This window comes from Panthera onca, chromosome D4, assembly GCF_046562875.1.
Source record: "Panthera onca isolate mPanOnc1 chromosome D4, mPanOnc1 haplotype 2, whole genome shotgun sequence".
Taxonomy (NCBI): domain Eukaryota; kingdom Metazoa; phylum Chordata; class Mammalia; order Carnivora; family Felidae; genus Panthera; species Panthera onca.
This window is the reverse complement of record NC_138351.1, coordinates 81,206,069-81,225,089: the sequence shown is the minus strand read 5'-3', so window position 1 is coordinate 81,225,089 and position 19,021 is coordinate 81,206,069. Positions and strand designations below refer to the sequence as shown.

General features: G+C 39.7%; 1 protein-coding gene and 1 long non-coding RNA gene across 9 annotated transcripts in view; one reads left to right on the top strand and one right to left on the bottom strand.

Moving 5' to 3' along the window:
* LOC132662996 (uncharacterized) overlaps nucleotides 1-19,021 on the bottom strand; it is a 95,985-nt gene that overhangs the window by 40,583 nt on the left and 36,381 nt on the right. For 6 of the 7 annotated variants that reach the window (XR_014135980.1, XR_014135978.1, XR_014135982.1 and 3 more), the window contains one exon: nucleotides 1,896-1,983. The exons of the other annotated variant lie outside the window; for it this stretch is intronic. This is a non-coding gene — a long non-coding RNA (uncharacterized LOC132662996). The remainder of the gene's footprint in view (nucleotides 1-1,895; nucleotides 1,984-19,021) is intronic. 7 annotated transcript variants of the gene reach the window in all.
* Nucleotides 437-18,183, top strand: LOC132662994 (glycosyltransferase 6 domain-containing protein 1-like). Of its 2 annotated transcripts, none has more exons than XM_060608834.3 (6): nucleotides 437-596; nucleotides 1,621-1,780; nucleotides 2,865-2,900; nucleotides 6,368-6,412; nucleotides 16,753-16,890; nucleotides 17,323-18,183. In XM_060608834.3, exons 2-6 carry the CDS (start codon nucleotides 1,758-1,760, stop codon nucleotides 17,987-17,989), a joined length of 909 nt encoding a protein of 302 aa, XP_060464817.1. In that variant the 5' UTR covers nucleotides 437-596; nucleotides 1,621-1,757; the 3' UTR covers nucleotides 17,990-18,183. The 2 variants fall into 2 exon arrangements, with proteins under 2 accessions (XP_060464817.1, XP_060464816.1); XM_060608833.3 differs by having other exon boundaries at nucleotides 438-596; nucleotides 1,621-1,700.

Sequence of the window (19,021 nt, the reverse complement as noted above, 5' to 3'; positions counted from 1 at the left end):
CACACTGGGTGTAGAGATTATTTAAAAATAAAATCTTTAAGGGGTGTCTAGGTGGCTCAGTTGGTTAAATGCCTCTTGATTTTGGCTCAGGTTTTGATCTCACAGTTGGTGAGATTGAGTCCCACATTGGGCTCCATGTTAGTACGGAGCTGCTTGGGATTCTCTCTCTCTCCCCCCTCTCTCTGCCTCTCCCTCTCTCTCCCAAAATAAAGAAACTAAATTTAAGAAAGAAAGAAAGAAAGAAAGAAAGAAAGAAAGAAAGAAAGAAAAAGAAAAAAAGGAAAAAAGGAAAAAAGGTGGGTAAGGAAGTACAACAAAAGAAACTAAAAGCAAGCCATCTTTTACAATCCTTTTTCAAATGGGACAAAGTTCTACCATCTGGTAGCAATGCAAACTTGCAACCACATGAATCATTATGACAGTATCATTGTGACTTTTGGACGCTTTCATCATCAAAAGAGTCTGGTGACATCACCATCAGCAAAAGATTCAAACACCAGGAGAGTATTTTACAATATCTGATTTTTTTTTATGAAGATCCAAAAATATGATGATTGGGAAACATCCTAGGACTTCTAACATCACGAAAACTAATGGTAAGGCTCTTAGGAAGAAACTATGAAAGGTTGGGTGATCTGGTAAAATCATACGTAGGGGTCATCCCCAAACCTTGGCCTTGAAAGTATATTGTGCAAAATAGATGACACTTCAATATGGGGCTCAAAGTCACGACCCCAAGGTCAAGAGTCACATGCTCCACCAACTGAACCAGCCAGGTGCCCCATGGGTAAACAGAAATCCTATTTAACACCTTTAACATAAGCTCAGTGCATTGGCTAGAGCCAAATATTCCATGTTAGTGCTTAATGCCTTTAATTTAGATTTTTTTTTTAATTTTTTTTTAACGTTTTATTCATTTTTGAGACAGAGAGAGACAGAGCATGAACGGGGGAGGGGCAGAGAGAGAGGGAGACACAGAATTGGAAGCAGGCTCCAGGCTCTGAGCCATCAGCCCAGAGCCCGACGCGGGGCTCGAACTCACGGACCGCGAGATCGTGACCTGAGCCGAAGTCGGCCGCCCAACCGACTGAGCCACCCAGGAGCCCCTAATTTAGATTTTTAATCACTGTTTACAAGAATATGCCTTTCAGAGAGCTCGTATATATTTTTAGTATACTTGACCTATAGTCTTTGAGTAAATTATTAGTCTCAATATCTTTGTGAGGAAAAACTATACAAAAATCAACTTTGGAGGTAGAATGTATTCCAATACATAAAAACATCTTCATAAGGACCTCATTTTCTTTTCACAGAAGCACAAATGAAATAGAATGAGAGTTTTATTGAATTTCCTTATTCAGGGTGATAAAGAAATACAAAAGGCACATCACACTGTACCTAATCTAAAAAGTATCAGTTGGCATACTAAAAGAGATCTTTGCAAGCACTTCACACAAAACTTAGGTTTCCCTAAATCTGCCTTCTTCCTTAGGCCAAGCATTCTAGACTCAGCCAAATTTCCATAAATTAATTTTATAATTAATTAGTTATTAGAAGATGGCAAGGAAGTTGCTTCTTACTTTCCAAAAAACTCCTTTTCTTCTCTTTTTTTTTTTCTAGGAGAGAATGAATTCTAAGTGGAAAATGCTGTTATTAACTTCATTTGCTTTATTGCTGATGTTGATTAAGCATCGCTCCCGGTAAATATATAAGATTGTTGAATCATCATCTTTAATGATTGGCAGAGTTGACCTAAAATGCTGAGTTTTGTCCAAAAAAGGTTAATAAACACTCCCTAAATTAATCAGAGAGTATCTCCTCTTTGAGGAACTGATTAAATTATAAATATATTAATACTTTCATTTTTCAACATTCAACAAATATTTATTGAGTACCTTTTTGGTGCCAGGTCCTGTCCTAGGTGCTGGGAACTTATGCAGCTTTACATTCCAGGTCGAGAAGTTGGACGATAAGCAAAGAAATCTATAATACAATGTTAGGAGCTTTGTATTGGTTTTAATGTTTATTTTTGAGATAGAGAGACAGAGCATGAGTGGGGGAGAGACAGAGAGAGAGAGGGAGACAGAATCTGAAGCAGGCTCCAGGCTCCGAGCTGTCAGCCCAGAGCCCAACGTGGGGCGGAACCCATGAACCACGAGATCATGACCTGAACCGAAGTCAGACTCTCAACTGACTGAGCCACCGAGGCACCCCAGGAGCTTTGTATTTTATATAATAAGGCTACGAAGAAAGAAATAAAGCAAGATAAGAGAATAGAGAGTGTTGGGGGACTATTTTAGATACATCTTAAGCTATGACAATAGGAACACGACTCAAAGAAAACTGCTATCGAAATATAACTGTACTGGAGAACAAATCTGTTAACCTGCTAAAGTTCTCTTATAGAAAAATTCAAATTCTTACCCCCTCCATGCCTTCCTCATCTTTATGGTCTTTTTAAATAAGCAATGCAACGTTACCGAATGCTATTTGAAAATCAGCTATATTGTGGGAGCTAATGTCTTTAAAAATTAACCGTATTGTTTTGGTATCATGTTCTACATGTTATTTGTCCTCCTAGGGTGTTATGCCTTAATAGAAAGGTCTATCTTAGTCAAAAAGGAAATAATAGACCAGAAGCTCATTGCAGGCCCATTTTCCAGAACTGAAATGTCCCATCAGAACCAGATGCTATGCATTCCAGAACTGTAGCATTATGCCTGGCATGTAGTAGGTGTTTAGTAATCACTTGGCTAACAAATGAGTAAATGAATGGAACTGAATTCTAGATTTTTTGTTATTCCAATTGCAATAGGCGTTTGTTCAAGTTTAACACTAAAATGTCTCTTTTTATTTATGTGAAGAATAAAGAACCACCTAGAGAAGATAGATCTCTGCTGGTAAGAATCTGTTCTATAAATATTCTACAAACTGTATTGAGGGCAAACTGGCTGGAGTTGAGTGAGTTCTAATGGTAACAGCAATCGGAAGGCACATAAAACTGAATTCTCCAGAGACAACCACTGACAAATTTCTCGGGTATCAGTTCAGAAATAATCGGTGCATGTGCATATATACATGTATGTGAGTTTGTATGGACATGTATATGTGCACATCTCCAAATTTTGCTCCTTCAACACACTTACCTGCTTACACCAGATAAATTTTAGACATTTGCTATATTTGAAGGACCTCTGTCCAGGGTATTTTTCTTTAGATTGACAGCCATCTGTGGTTCACCACGTTTTCTACCATCGACCATTGTGTAGGACCCAAAAAATTATTAAAACCAAACCTCAAAAAAAAAAAAAAAAAAAACCTGTTCTTAAAAGTTCTCCTTTTGTCACTATACATGTTTAGTGCAGTTAGGCATGGAAAATTTGGATTTTGAAAGAGTATGAGTCTTGAGCAATCCTATATTAAAATATCTTTGGTTAAAAACACCTCCGAAATGTCAAGATGGGATGCACTTTCAAAGTCATTTTTTAATACTTGATTTTGAAATAATTACAGATTCATAGGAAGTTGCAAAGATAGTACAAAGAGGTCACATGTACCTTTCACTCAATTTCCCCCAGAGTTACATCTTACGTAACTGTCATGCAATATCAAAATAGGAAATTGATGCTGGGACAATGTACGGATATAATTGTATAACATTTTATCACATGTGTAGATTTGTAGATCACCAAGGTAATCAAGATACAAAATGATTCCATCACCACAAAGATCTCCTCTGAGCTACCATTTATACGCACCCCAACCTCCTCTCCTCAACCCTTCTAATCACTAGTACCATTAATCTATTTTTATCTTTACAATTTTGTCATTTTGAGAATGTTTTATAAATGGAATCATACAGTGTATGATCTATTGAGATGAGCTTTTTTCACTCAGGATAATGCTCTTGAGATCCAACCACCTTGTAGTGTATCTCAATAAATCACTCCTTTTTTATTGCTGTGTAGTATTCCGTAAAGGGACGTACCAAAGTTTGCTTAACCCTTCACCTACTGGGGGACATTTTGGGTGACAATTCTTTTCTTCCAGCACCTGAAAAATATTTTTCCACTTCATTTTGGGTCCATAGTTTCTAATTAAAAACATCCATTTCATTCAAATTATTTTTCCCCTCTAGGTGAATCATTTCTTTCTGCTTCTTTTCAAGATTCTTTTCACCTTCAGCTTTCAGAAAATTGGCGATCATGTGCCTTAGCATGGATTCTTTTTGAAGTACGCTTCACACCCAGCATGGAGTCCAACATGGGGCTTAAACTCATGACCCTGAGATCAAGACCTGACCTGAGGTCAAGAGTCAGATACTTCACTGACTGAGCCATTCGGGCACTCCAGCATGGATTCTTTTATTTTAGGTTTATCCTGTTTGGGGTTCATTCAGCTTCTTGAATCTGTATGTTTACGTCTTTTGCCAAATTTGGGGGCATGTTCAGCCATATTTTTAATTGTTTTTCAGCCCCATTCTCTTGCTTTCCTTCTGGGGTTCCAGTTACATGAATGTTAGATCTTTTGTTTTTGTTCCACGTGTCCCCGAGGCTTGTTCTTTTTTTTTTTTTTTTTTCAATTTTTTCTGTTATTCAGATTGAGCGATTTCTGTTATTCAGTCTGCAAGTTCACTGATTCTTTCTCCATCCTCTCCATTCTGCTGTGAAGACTATTTATTGAGTTTTTATTTCAGTGTTATATTTTTAAGTTCTAAAATTTCCATTTGGTTCTTCTTTATATCTTCCATATCTTTAATAAGACTATTTCTTTACTGTGACTTCCTATTTTTTCATACAAGTGTTTGTAATTGCTCATTGAACCCTGCCTTTGTCAGATATCCTTGTTTGACAATTCTAGTATCTGTGTTATCATGGCATCTGTAGATTATCCTTTCTCATTCAAGTTGAGATCTTTTCTTGGACAATTTGGGGGTATTATGAGACTGGATCTTATTTAAATCTTGTGTTTTCATAGGCATCCTCTAACACGGTGCTAGCTGGGAAATAGGGTGGCACCCCTGCATTACTGTCGGTTGAGGGATGAAATTTTAGGTTCTTGACTCTGCCTCCCTTGAAACCCAGTGGGGAAGGGCTCCTTGTTACTAATGAGCAGGGATGGGAGTTTGGGATCCCCATGTGCTCTCCATTGACACAACCACAGGGGGATTGGGTAGTGGTGACTGTTTTAATACCCACTAATCCCCTCTAACTCCACACCAGTGAGGAAGGGACGGAATCCCCATTATGGCCTGGTGAGAGTACACGTCTAGGCTCCCTACTTGGCCTTTGCTGGAGGGATGGAAATAGAGCCACGGATTTTCCTGTGGTATTGGGTTGGAGAACAGTGAGTAGTGTCTACAGATTCTTTGCCTTGCTAGGTTGCCCTATTCCTGGCCCTTTGGCTATTAAGAGCAGCTTGTTCTCAGGGCTCTTTTTTTGTCCGTACCCATTGGCATTTCTGAGTCGCACCTAATCTGAGATACATGTGGCAGAAAACCCAGGGAACCCACTGCCATGTCGGTCCTTGAGTCCCAGTGCACCTACCTGATCTGCCTTCTTCTCTTTGCCTTTCACTCTTTTGTTTACTTCACATATAATGTCCTGGGTTTTTAGCTATACTTAGTGGTAGGATAGGGAAAATGAGTACCTAGCCCATCTTTCTGGAAGTACAAATCACTTAAAGTTATTCTTATTTTACAAAATATCCCCATCTTATGAAAGAGAAGCCCCCTTATAACCTTGTTAATAGTTAACTTAAAAGCAAACAAAAACTTAGGTGGGTCCTATTTTTAAACGAAAATCAAAGACAAACATCTAGACCCCCTACTCCAACCCCTTTATTTTGACATGTAATAAAGTGTCTATCACATAGTAAGCTACTAATACTTGATAAATGAATTACATAAATCTGTATTTTTGTCTGAATACACATTATTTTTCCTGCTTTGTTAATTTTTAAAATATATCCCCCACTCAAGAACCATACTGTTCCCTGCCTTCCCACCTTTGGCTATGACCTCTTCACCCCACATCTCTTTCCTGAAATAACCCTTATCCTTCCAGACCCAGTTTACATATTTCATCTCCAAGTAGCTTCCCTTAACCCCACATTTAGGTTGGATGCCCCATCTATATGCTCCCATGGAGATCTGTGTTTTCCTATTAGCAGTTACCACTCTGCACTATAATCATCTATTTAATGTTGTCTTTTCGGCTAGTCTATTGGCTTTTAGAGGGCAGGAACTGATCTAAATGTTCACAGTCCTACAACCAGCATCAAACAGTGCCTGCCGTGTTACAGGGACACAATAATTATTTGCTGAGTAAATGGATTACTCTTAACTTGACTTTCTCTTTGTACCCAGGGAAAATGAAAAAGAACTTCGGCTCTCAGACTGGTTTAATCCCAAGTAAGAAAGAATATTCTACACAAACACACACTAATGATAACAACAACAACAACTCAATTTAAATGGGGGAGGATTTTTTTCCATCATCAAATTGTACCTATCCTGGGAGCTTTCCAGGCCTTGGCAGTTTTTAGTTTAAAGTCTTTTATATATAAACCTAGTGTCTATTTATCTAGAATCAGGCAGTTGAGGGTCATAATGAGAAAACTGTTATCTAGTTTAATGTTCCTGGTTTTATTAGGAGAAAGAAAAAAAATCTTTTTAGTAACAGCCCAAAAATGCCATTAATGACTCCTCTTGATTTTGGCATTAATACTTGGGGGAAAATCTCATTTTTTTTTTTTTTCTTTTTTCTTTTTTGAGGTGGGGGAGGGGCAGAGGGAGAGGGAAAGAGAGAATCTTTATTTTTTTTTTTAATTTTTTATGTTTATTTATTTTTGAGAGAGAGGGAGAGACAGAGCGTGAGCAGGGGAGGGGCAGAGAGGGAGACACAGAATCCGAAGCCGTCTCCAGGCTCTGAGCTGTCAGCACAGAGCCCGACGTGGGGCTCAAACTCACGAACCGCAAGATCGTGACCTGAGCCGAAGCAGACGCTCAGCTGACTGAGCCACCCAGGCGCTCCAGGGAAAGAGAGAATCTTAAGCAAGCTCCACACCCAGTGTAGAATCCAACACAGAGCTTGACACAGGGCTCAATCCCACAACCCTGGAATCATGACCTGAGCCAAAATCAGGAATTGAATGCTTAACCTAACCAACTAAGCTACCCAGGTGCCCCAGAGAATCTTATTCTTTATAATGGCTATCTAGTATTCTATTTTATGGCTACATACCATAATTTATTTAGTCAGTTCCCTATTGGTTTTGAACCATTTGCAGTTTGAAGGCTATCGTAAATAACGTTTTGATGAATATCTTTGTACATATATTTTTGTACACTCTTGTGTGAACTTATCCATATGATAAATTCCTATTGTAGCATCATTAGATTAAGAGATATAGACATTTTAGGAGCACTTGGGTGGCTTAGTTGGGTAAGCATCCAACTGTTGATTTCTGCTCAGGTCGTGATTTCACAGTTTGTGATTCAAGCCCCCTAGTAGGCTCTGCACGGATAGTGTGGAACCTGCTTGGGATTCTCTCTCTCCCTCTTTCTCTGCCCCACTCTCTCCCACCTCCCCTCCCCTCTCTATCTCTCAAAATAAATAAATAAGCTTTAAAAAAAAGATTTAAAAATTTTAAAAAATGAGATGCAGACATTTTAAATTTTTACTCAGGTTGCTAAATTGCCTTTTAATAATTATACCATTTATTTTCTAATCTATAGTGGGTGAATGTTAATTTTATTTGTTTTATAAATTTCCATTTTATTTTAGTTGTAGCAAACATTTTTTATTGGCAAAAGTATTAGTTAAAATATCTCAATTCAATTTGCACTTCCATAATTATTGTTCAATTTGATCATCTTTTATATGTGTTATTTATATTTCATCTTCTGTGAATTCCTTTTTCATATTTATATTTTTTAAATAACCTTAAGTGCACACAATTAGATTAATAACAATCTTTGTGGGGTGCCTGGGTGGCTCAGTTGGTTGGGCATCCGACTTCAGCTCAGGTCATGATCTCACAGGTTCATGGGTTTGAGCCCCGCATGAGACTCTGTGCTGACAGCTCAGAGCCTGGAGTCTGTTTCAGATTCTGTGTCTCCCTCTCTCTCTGTCCCTCCCTGGCTTGTGCTCTGTCTCTCTCTGTCTCAAAAATAAACATTTTTTTAATAATGATTTTTTTAAAAAAATTTTTAATAAAAAATTTAAATAATAATCTTTGCTACATGACTCACTCTCATCATTAGGTTTTTCAAAATCCAGTCATTATTTATTTGTGTGCTTTCTCACTTATTTCTGTTTTCTTTTAAGTTTATTTGTTTTGAGAAAAACAGAGCAAGCAGGGGAGGGGCAGAGAGAGAGAGGGAGAGAGAGAAAAACAAGCAGGCTCCGCACTGTCAGCACAGAGCCCGCCTCGGGGCTCAAACTCAGGAACCATGAGATCATGACCTGAGCCGAGACCAAGAGTCAGATGCTTAACTGACTGAGCCACCCAGGTGCCTCTCTTGCTTATTTTTAACGAAACAAAACCTCAACATTCAATAACTTCAACATCCAGCTATCCACCTCTGTCTTTCCTAGGACCCCCATTCTGTCTCCTCACCCTCTAGCCTTGAAACAACCTCCATCCCGAATCCTGCTTCATCATCCCCCTGTTTTCTCTTGTTTTAATATAAGTGTATATCTTCCATTTGTATTCTGGAACAAGTATATTTTAAAATTATAGCTGTTTGTAATTTTTTAAAGAAGATCTAATACCACGTGTAATCTCCAGGGACTCATTTTGACCCTTAATATTAGATTGCTAAGATTCATCCAAATTGCATATGACTGTCATTCATTTTGATGGCGGCGTTACAGTTAACTGTAGAAATATACCACAGTTTGCTCATCCCCTGCCTTATCAGTGGGCACTTGGACTGCGTCTAGGTTTTCGTTATTTTGAGCCTTAAGAGGTAACACTCTTGGGGCGCCTGGGTGGCTCAGTCGGTTGGGCGTCCGACTTCGGCTCAGGTCATGATCTCACGTTCTGTGAGTTCGAGCCCTGCATTGGGCTCTGTGCTGACAGCTCAGAGCCTGGAGCCTGCTTCAGATTCTGTGTCTCCCTCTCTCTCTGACCCTCCCCCGTTCATGCTCTGTCTCTCTCTGTCTCAAAAATAAAAACAAACATTAAAAAAAAAATTTTTTTTTTTTAAAAAAGAGGTAACACTCTTGTAAGAGGCCTTTCCAAAGAATGTGTTTACGAGTCTACGGCCATACCACCCTGAACGCGCCCGATCTCGTCTGATCTCGGAAGCTAAGCAGGGTCGGGCCTGGTTAGTACTTGGATGGGAGAATGTGTTTACGATAGGAGAAAAAAATACGTAGATAAAATAGCTGCCCGATTCCTTCTCTGACCTCATCTTCAACCATTGTGTCCCTCACCCACTCCTCCAATCATACTGGCTCCTTGTTGTTCCTCAGAAACACCAAGCAAGCTCTCACCTCGGGACTTTGCACCTTCTGTGCTCTCTGCACGGACTGCTTACCCTCCAAGCAGCCAAATGGCTCATTCTCCCACTCCCTTCAAACGCTGTTTTATCAGTGAGGTCTTCTCTAGCTACTCCCTTTCTCCCTTACCCAGATTTATTGTTCTCAGTTGCTCTCCCCAACATCTGACATACTGTACATTTGCTTGCTTATTCATTTACGATCTGCCTTTCCCACAAGAGTGTGCCTAGAAAAAAAAAAAAAAAAAGCCTAGATATAGTAGGGGTTCGATATTTGTAGAATAGATAAATACATGAGATCTTTTGTCTAATTGAAGTGATAGCACCTTCATAACAATGTAAAAGTAGTGGTAGAAAGCATTGCACTTTATTATTAAGCATCATATTGGCTTTTAGTTTAAAATGAAATGACCTCTGCATTATGGAGATATGAGGGAAGAAGCTCATTTTTGGTTCTTATTAAGTACAAAAAACCATAAGCTTAAAGTAAATATGTGGGAATAAATGTCTCAGAATAGCCAAGAAAGTGTCAAAAAATAAGAAAGTTAAAAGGATTTTGCCTAGGGGCACCTGAGTGGCTCAGTTGGCTAAATGTCTGACTCTTGATTTCAGCCAAGGTCACAATCTCATGATCATGAGGTCGAGCCCCACACTGGGCTCCACACTGGGGGTGGAGTCTGCTTAAGATTCTCTTTCCCCCTCTGCCCCACCCTGCTCATGCTCTGTCTCTCATGCTCTCTCTCTCTGTCTCAAAAATAAAATTTTTAAAAGAGAGGGTTTTGCCTCAAATAGTCAAACATATTTTGACATCATTGTGATCAAATCAACATGGAATAGATCAAAGGAGTAGTAAATCCAGAATTAGGTCACGGTATGTATCAAAGTTGATATATAACAAAAATGGCATCTTAAAAATCAGTGAGAAAAGGACAGATTAGTTCATAAATTATACTGACACTATTGGTGATCTAAGTGGGGGCAAAATGGGGCATTAATCCTATGGCATAAAGATAAATTCCTGATAGACTACAGATTTAAGTGTAAAAAATAAAGCAATAAAAAAAATCTTGCTAGAAAATCAATAAGACAGGGGCGCCTGAGTGGCTCAGTCGGTTAAGCGTCCGACTTCGGCTCAGGTCATGATCTCGTGGTCCGTGAGTTCGAGCCCCGCGTCGGGCTCTGTGCTGACTGCTCAGAGCCTGGAGCCTGTTTCAGATTCTGTGTCTCCCTCTCTCTCTGACCCTCCCCCATTCATGCTCTGTCTCTCTCTGTCTCAAAAATAAATAAACGTTAAAAAAAGATTACGAAAAAAAAGAAAATCAATAAGACAACATGTAAAGTCTAGGTAAGAAGGAAATCCTCTTAATCCATGCTGAAAACCTACCACCTATTTAAAAAGATGTATTTCACTATATACAAATTTTAAACTTTTATTTGGTTTAAAAACAAATCAACAATTCAATAGAAAAACATGAAACTCACATTAGAGGGAGCCAGCGTGTATAAGAAAAGATACTCAAGTTCACTAGAAATTAGAGAAATGTAAATAATGTAGTAATGAGGTACTGGAATCTTTTTAAAGCCATAATCTAATAGTATAGGGAAAATGCTGGTGGGAAGGTGAAGTATTTCAGCCTTTTAAAAAATAATTGGGTAAAAACTATGAAAGATGAACACATGGAGGTTCCTGGGTGGCTCAGTCAGTTAAGTGTCTGACTCTTGATTTCGGCTCAGGTCATGATCTTGCAGTTTGTGAGTTAGAGCCCCACATCAGGCTCTGCACTGTCACTGTGGAGCCTGCTTGGGATTCTCTCTCTCTCCCTTTCTTTCTGCCCCTCCCCTGCTCACACGTGTGCACGCATGTGCTTGCACTCTCTCTTTAAAAAAAATTTTTTTTTTTTTTTTTTAATTTTTTTTAACGTTTATTTATTTTTGAGACAGAGAGAGACAAAGCATGAACGGGGGAGGGTCAGAGAGAGGGAGACACAGAATCCGAAACAGGCTCCAGGCTCTGAGCCGTCAGCACAGAGCCCGACGCGGGGCTCAAACTCACGGACCGCAAGATCATGACCTGAGCCAAAGTCGGCCGCCCAACCGACTGAGCCACCCAGGCACCCCTAAAAAAAATTTTTTTAAATGAACATACATACACAGCAATCCTATTCCTGGGACTAGCCATTAAAAATAACAGCAACAAGGGGAGCGTGGGTGGCTCAGTCGGTCGAGCATCCAACTTCAGCTCAGGTCATGATCCCACGGTTCGTGGGTTCAAGCACCACATTGGGCTCTGTGCTGACAGCTCAGAACCTGCAGCCCGCTTCTGATTCTGTGTCTCCCTCTCTGTACCTCCCCTTCCCATGCTCTGTCTCTCTCTCTCTCTCTCTCTCTCTCTCTCTCAAGAATAAATAAACATTAAAAAAATTTTTTAAAGATAATAGCAACAATACCTAAGGACATAAGATTAAGGTTTGTTGCATCAGTTTTTATAATGACAGAAATTCCAGGAATAAAATGTATACCTAGTCATAAGAAAATGGCTAAACAAACTGTCCACACCTTGGAATATTATGCAGCCATTACAAAGAGTGAATAAGAACTAGTCCAGATAACCTGGAAGGATTTCCACAAGGTCGTGATGAGTAGAAAGACAAGCTGCAGGAAAGTATGCATTATCTCATCATAATAAACAAGATTAAAAAAAATTCATTTACTTATTTTTGAGAGAGGGAAAGAGAGAATGCGTGCATGAGCGAGGGAGGAGCAGAGAGAGGGAAAGAGAGAACCCCAAGCAGGCTCCATGCTGTTAGCCCAGAGCCTGACTCTGGGCTCGATCTCACCAACCGTGAGATTATGACCCGAGCCAAAATCGCGAATTGGACGCTCAACCTACTGAGCCACCCAGGCGCTCCAAAATAAACAAGATTTTTAAAGCCTGCATCTGTGTGTGTACTTATGTATGTGTGCATATTGTACACATGTTATCTATACAATTGGATATGAATATGGAGGGAAAAAGAAAAGAGCACGGATGAGGCTGCAAATATGGCAGGCCAGCAGCTACGAAGAGGAAAGTGGAAAGCCACATGACGTGGTGCAGGGGTAGATGTGGGAAACATACACCCTGGAAATGCTCTAGTACTCTCATGGTTCTGTCTGCTTATGGTATATTTATCTCTGCTATATCACTTTAGCTTCTTACACTTTTTAGACTCATGTGCAGTTCCTTAAAACTGTATATAGGTCAATATAGCCTTGATTTACAGGAAGAGTCCCCACCCTCTCTCTCCAGATCTATTTTTCGAACAAATTATAACCTCCCATATTACTGTCATGAATCCCATCTCAGCAAATCTTAGGAACACCTTCTGGCATTGAAATCACTTCTAATTCAGTGTAGCACCTATTCTCTTTTTATTACGAATGTGGATATCTTAGCCCATATATATGATTTCCCTCCTTCGTTAGTATACTTCTTTGTAAGTCACACCTATGATAGTCTACAGTACTATGACACTTGAGCATACTATCTGTGTACCTTCCTAAGCAATATACTTATGAGTAGGTCATTTTGTATCCTGTTGAACACCCTCTGCTTGGGCATGGTGAGGTATTTTCTAAGCTCCTCAGATACTGAATCTATCAGGGTATGAGAGAAACAACTCAACTAAGATGAAGTAACTTTAGTGAAGGAATGGTTGGCAGAGATTGGAACAAGGTTAAGAGACCCAACAAAGGACATGGAAGCATCCAGAGGCTTCAACAGTAAGAAGCTCTTATCACCCTTGGCCTAAAGGGACAAAGGAAGGGATGGTGCTCCTGGAGACCAGAGATTTCTGGAACCATGAAAGAGCTGCCCAACAGAAGCTGTAGCTGCATATGGACACAGCCACTGGCAAGATCTCAACAAAGCTGGGAGAGAAAAGAGGAAAAGAGACAACTTGTTTTCCTGCCCTCTGATCTTACGTGGGTACCTCCCATTAGCAGAACCCACTGCAAGCCACAGGGCAGGGAACATTGGGTGATCAGTCTGCTCCCAAGGCAGGCCAGGTAGAGAAGGCTAAGGATGGACAGGGGAATTGTAAATGGAGAATAACTAACACAATCCACCTTTTTGACTTAGATGGAGAAGCTCATGTTCCCCAAACACGAGAAACAAAGTCACATCAGCTAGCGGGTATCATCGAGGTGATGGAAATCTAGCTATATTCCCACTTGAAACCTAGATCGTAACATCTTCCATCTCTAGTATTCTTCATGTAAGGTGGCAAAGGGGAGAAAATAATTAACATAGCAGATCACGACTACAGTCCTACCTCTGTAGCTGTTCAGGAGGCTGGCAATAAAAGGAGGCAGTTAATAATCACCATCCCATGGTTTCTTTATCCTCTGCTAATCCCTTTGATGGTCAGAGTTTCTATTCGATAGGGTTACTCAAACCTCCATCCCTGGAGAGTCTGGTTCCCTCAGTGGTCTGACCTTATTGAGTTGCCCCAATTTCCCACTGACCATTATTACTGGAAATGAGGTAGCTGGGGGAACTCCCAGAGAGTCCTTTGCATTCCATATGAAGCCCTGCTTGCCATCCTTGAATAACCTCATCTTCCTATCTTCTCGGTGATGAAGATCAGTCATGCCAACCAGTACAGTAATGCCATTTTCTGCCTGTTAGCTCAGCAGCATGGGGAACCACAAGTGCTCTGCCATCAGTTTCACAGAACCATGACTTTCTCCCTAGAGCAAAGACTCCTCCCTTGGGAACTGAGAACTCTAAACACACTGGACCCAAAGTCACAACAACACAAGCAAACATTCTATAAGTGAATTATTGGATGTAATCGTGAGCAGGGACATCCTCACATCCACCTTGTTTTGTGCACTGTGATTCTAGCTTTGGAAGGTACAGTATCTCACACTGCTCATTGAGTCAAAGCGGGAATGGCGAACTACTACAGAAAAGTACCTCGGCCTTTTCAGGGAGTTATCTCGGAACTAACACTGAAAATGAGATTTCCCTGGCTAGTCCACTTTCTAGCAGGCCAGGTGCCTCAACACAGGGAGGCACACAGACCAGAGAACTTTGTGGAAGTGGCCAACTGCCACACTACTCTCACCATGAAACGGGTAGCTTAGATGGAGGCAAAGTTATGTGTGATACGAAGGCATCTAATAAGATATTCTGCAAGTCAACAAAGCTGGCAGATTTGTAGGCATCAACAGCAAATCCCTACCCAGAACATAAAACGTTCCCCTGAGGGAAAAGTGTTGCCCCTTTCTTTATGGGGTCTAATATAATCAACCAGCCGTCATTTGGCTGGCTGGTTCCCATGGGAAATGGTGTCACCCTGTGGGCTCCAATTGGCCCCTGCTGTTGGCAAGCTGGGTGCTCAGCACTGGCTCTAGCTTGGTCTTAGCAATGGGATGTCCATGTTACTGAGGCCGTGCATAATCCCCATTGGACTCCAAGTAGCTGGGGCCACTTTATACAGAGACACTAAGTCAGTCACAAGGGAGACCCGGCAAGGGGTCTGACTGACACCCAGAGGGCAGATTATCTTATCCCCCTGATTGCTGAGCATGTCCTTTGCAAAGAATGCCCCCTGGGCAGCATTAACCTTCCAGGTAAAGAGTTTTGTACCTGTAAGAGAAACCTAATGACTCTAAAGCTCTTCTACTCCTTCCTCTTCTGTTTTATCAAATAATTTCTAAACACAAGTTTTTAACTGCCTTCTGCTTTCAGAGACTTTTTCTTTAATTCTAATAGCAAATCTTTAATCTTCAGACCCTTTCACATTCTCAAATAGATACTGATTAGCCTCTGTGATGTGCCTAATTTATAAGCATCATCACTGTGATAAGGGTACATCTGTCCAATATTAAAGTGGAATCTGAGACTTTTGAGTCAAATACAAGTGTATGGCCATAAATTCTAAGTATAAGAAGGGTTTAAAAGTAAATATATGAAAAAAAACAAATGTGTAAGTTTGAAAAATCCTTAAAATAGTAAAAGGGGGTACTTTTCAAGAATTTTGTTATTATTATTAATGTAGTATTAAGGGTTGCCAAATTCTACCCTTGTCTGGGTCTAGATTTGTAATTAAAACCTGTCATTACCAAAAGCAAAATGGCTTCACACTTTGTGTTCAATTCCTTCCAAAATGAAGGCCTTAAGTTGCTTTATTTTTATTTTTATTAAAAATTAAAAAAAAAAAAACTTTAACGTTTATTTATTTCTGAGAGAGAGAGAGAGAGCATGAGCAGGGGAGGGGCAGAGGGAGAGCGAGATACAGAATGTGAAGCAGGCTCCAGGCTCTGAGCTGTCAGCACAGAGCCTGATGTGGGTCTCGAACCCACAAACCATGAGATCATGACCTGAGCTGAAGTCGAAAGCTTAACCTACTGAGCCACCCAGGCACCCTGGCCTTAATTTGCTTAAATAGTTTAATGTCCTCCCTCCAACCAAACTGTTTATTATTACTTTTGTTTCTTTATTTTGTTTTTTGGGGGGTTGTTTATTATTCCTAATTCTGCTTCTGCTGTTATTTTGTTATTATTAGAAGCAAATGTAATATCATCTCCCTTTTTGGACTAATCTTATTTTCTTCCAGGTTGCACTGATGGGCCTACAGCATTAGGAAGGATAGAAAGAAGGTACTCTAGGAAAAGAAAAAGGAAGAGAAAGATGAGAAAGGGGTAAAAAGAAAGGAAGACATAAGCAGACAGTAGTGTTTTCTGTTTTAGGCAATAATCAGAGAAATGTTCAGACAATGAGCTGTCGGTTTAAGCTATAGTCAGAGCTCAAGGAAAAAAATCCCTGGGCTCAAAAGGCAAGGTTTTTTTGTGATCTCTACACCCAACATGGGGCTCAAACCTACAACTCCATGCTCTACTGACTGAGCCGGCCATGCGCCCCTCAAAAGGCAGTTTGGTATAATGACCAAAGCACAGATTTGGAAAGCCAACTGGCTGATTATGAATCCTGATTCTGCCATTTATTAGCTGTGTGACACGAAGTAATTTACTCAACCAATCTGCGCCCAAGTTTCTTCATATGAAAAATAGAGATAATGATGGAATTTATATTATAGGACATTGCAAGGATTAAATAAATAGTGTAAAGCACTTAGTCACCATGCCTGGCACATAGTTAAGTACTTTATAATGATTGGCTACTATCACTTGGAGAACAACATTTGCTGTCATAATAAGTGGTACTCTCTTAATCGTTTTTCTTGTTTGTTCAACAGAAAACGTCCTGATGTGAAAACGACAACTGATTGGTTTGCGCCGATCATCTGGGAAGGAACTTACAACAGACAAGTCCTGGAAAAGTATTACAAAAGGCTGAACATTACCATAGGCTTGGCTGTATTTGCTACTGGAAAGTAGGTGCTACTAACATTCATCCTTTTTTATTTTGGAAACATATGGATAAGCACCCGTGAACTCTCTACATCCAAACAGCCACTCATAATTAACCCTAATCATGATTTCTGGCTGGTCTGCATAATTATTTGTAGTGGTTATTTTCTCCAGCCATGACTGATTTCTTAACACGACTTGGAATCTTTCTATTAATATCCATTTAGCTCACTTTTCCTTTCTTCTCAATAAATTTTATGGCTTTTCTCTGCCCCCGCTCCCCAAGCTCACTACACCCTCTTTCACTAACCAACACAGTTAAGCTCTAAATGCAATTTCTACCCACCTACCTACTGGTAGTTCTTTAGCAACAACGTTCTCCTGCATGTTTAAGTGACATGTCTTCTCCTGATGAGTTTTAGCAAAGTGAATGTTTAGTCTTCCGTGTTTCACAGGTTTGTGGATCAGTACCTGGAACAGTTCCTCCAGTCTGCTAATAAGCACTTCATGATTGGCTACAATGTTATCTTTTACATCTTGATGGATGACTTCTCCAAACTACCTCCCATAGAGTTAGGGCCCCTTCGAACATTTAAACTATGTACTGTACTCAAACAACATGTGTGGAAAGACTTCAATTACATATACATGAAAAACTTGGATATGTACATCATAGAACATATCCAACATGAAGTCGACTTTCTCTTCAGTATGACTGTAAACCAGATCTTCAAGAATGACTTTGGGGTGGAAACCCTGGGCAAGTCTGTAGCTCAACTCCATGCATGGTGGTATTTTAGACATGCTGAAAATTTCCCCTATGAGAGAAGACCTAAATCAGCAGCTTTCATCCCTTTTGGAGAGGGAGATTTCTATTACCAGAGTGCAGTTTTTGGTGGTACACCCCATGAGGTTTTAGCCTTCATTAAAGAATATCAAAAAGGAGTTACCAGTGACAACAGAAATGGGCTCAAGAGCATATATGAACATTATTTAAACAAATATTTGTTTATCAATAAACCCACTAAGTTGTTATCACCAGAATACAATTGGGATCCAAATTTTAGAACTCCCCCACAAATTAAACATGTGAAGATAGCATGGCATTCAAAGAGCATTTGATGGTTGTATCATTAGGTTTATGGATTAATAAGTGAATCACAATAATTCCTCAACTACGAAACATTAAACGTCTCTGTGTTTTTGGAAACTTACAAAAATGTGCATTCTTCCAAAATAAATTGTTTTTCTCCTTGCAGTTTTAAACCATCTAAATCTACCTAAATTGGAGTAAGAATAAATGGATGTTAATTTAATATTAATGCACAGTGGTGTTATTAGCTACATATTATAAATAATGTGGACATACTTTTGGAGGCACAAAATGAAGAAACACACCAGACTCTCCTGGTTCAGAAAATAAAGATGGATGGATGGATAGATAGATACACGTGTACACACACACACACACACGCACGCACACACACAATGTCAAAGGGATATATGTAAAGGGAAAAAATATTCATCAACTCACTCATTAAAAACTCTGTTTTTCAGTGTTGGGAGATACAGTGCTTGTAAGTATTCTCAATTAGCATTTAATCTGTCTAGTATCTGATTGAACTTAGGTGAACTAGAGACATTCTACCAAATACATATCTTACTTTTATGGTTGCAGTGATGTTGGGTGCATGGTTTTTAATGCTACAGGAATTTATTTATTTATTTATTTATTTATTTATTTATTTATTTATTTATTTATATTTGAGAGAGAGAGCGCGCGCAAGTGGGGGAGAGGGGCAGAAGGAAAGAGAGAGAGAATCCCAAGCAGGCTCCATGCTCAGCAGAGTCTGATGAGGTGCTTGATCCCACGACCCTGGGATCATGACCTGAGCCGAAATCAGGAGTTAGACACTCAACTAACTGGGCCACCCGGGAGCCCCAGGGACTCTTTTGTAAACAGCTATCAACTTAACTCCATGGTAAATATATTCTTTTAGGTGCAGTCGGGGATAGAAAAAATGCTAAGATATATAGAGAGAGACTATACATTTTATAAAATTTACCTCAAGCAGCCTACGGTCCAGCAGGGGAGATAAAACTATAAATATCTCTTTTGGAAATTTAGAAGTGCTAAAACGTAAGGAAGACATG

What these genes read in the sequence shown, in the direction of transcription:
- LOC132662994 (XM_060608833.3), top strand. An exon ending in TTGATTAAGCATCGCTCCCG is followed by an intron (nt 1,701 to 2,864) that starts GTAAATATATAA and finishes ATTTATGTGAAG; the next exon opens with AATAAAGAACCACCTAGAGA. An exon ending in GCTGTATTTGCTACTGGAAA is followed by an intron (nt 16,891 to 17,322) that starts GTAGGTGCTACT and finishes CGTGTTTCACAG; the next exon opens with GTTTGTGGATCAGTACCTGG.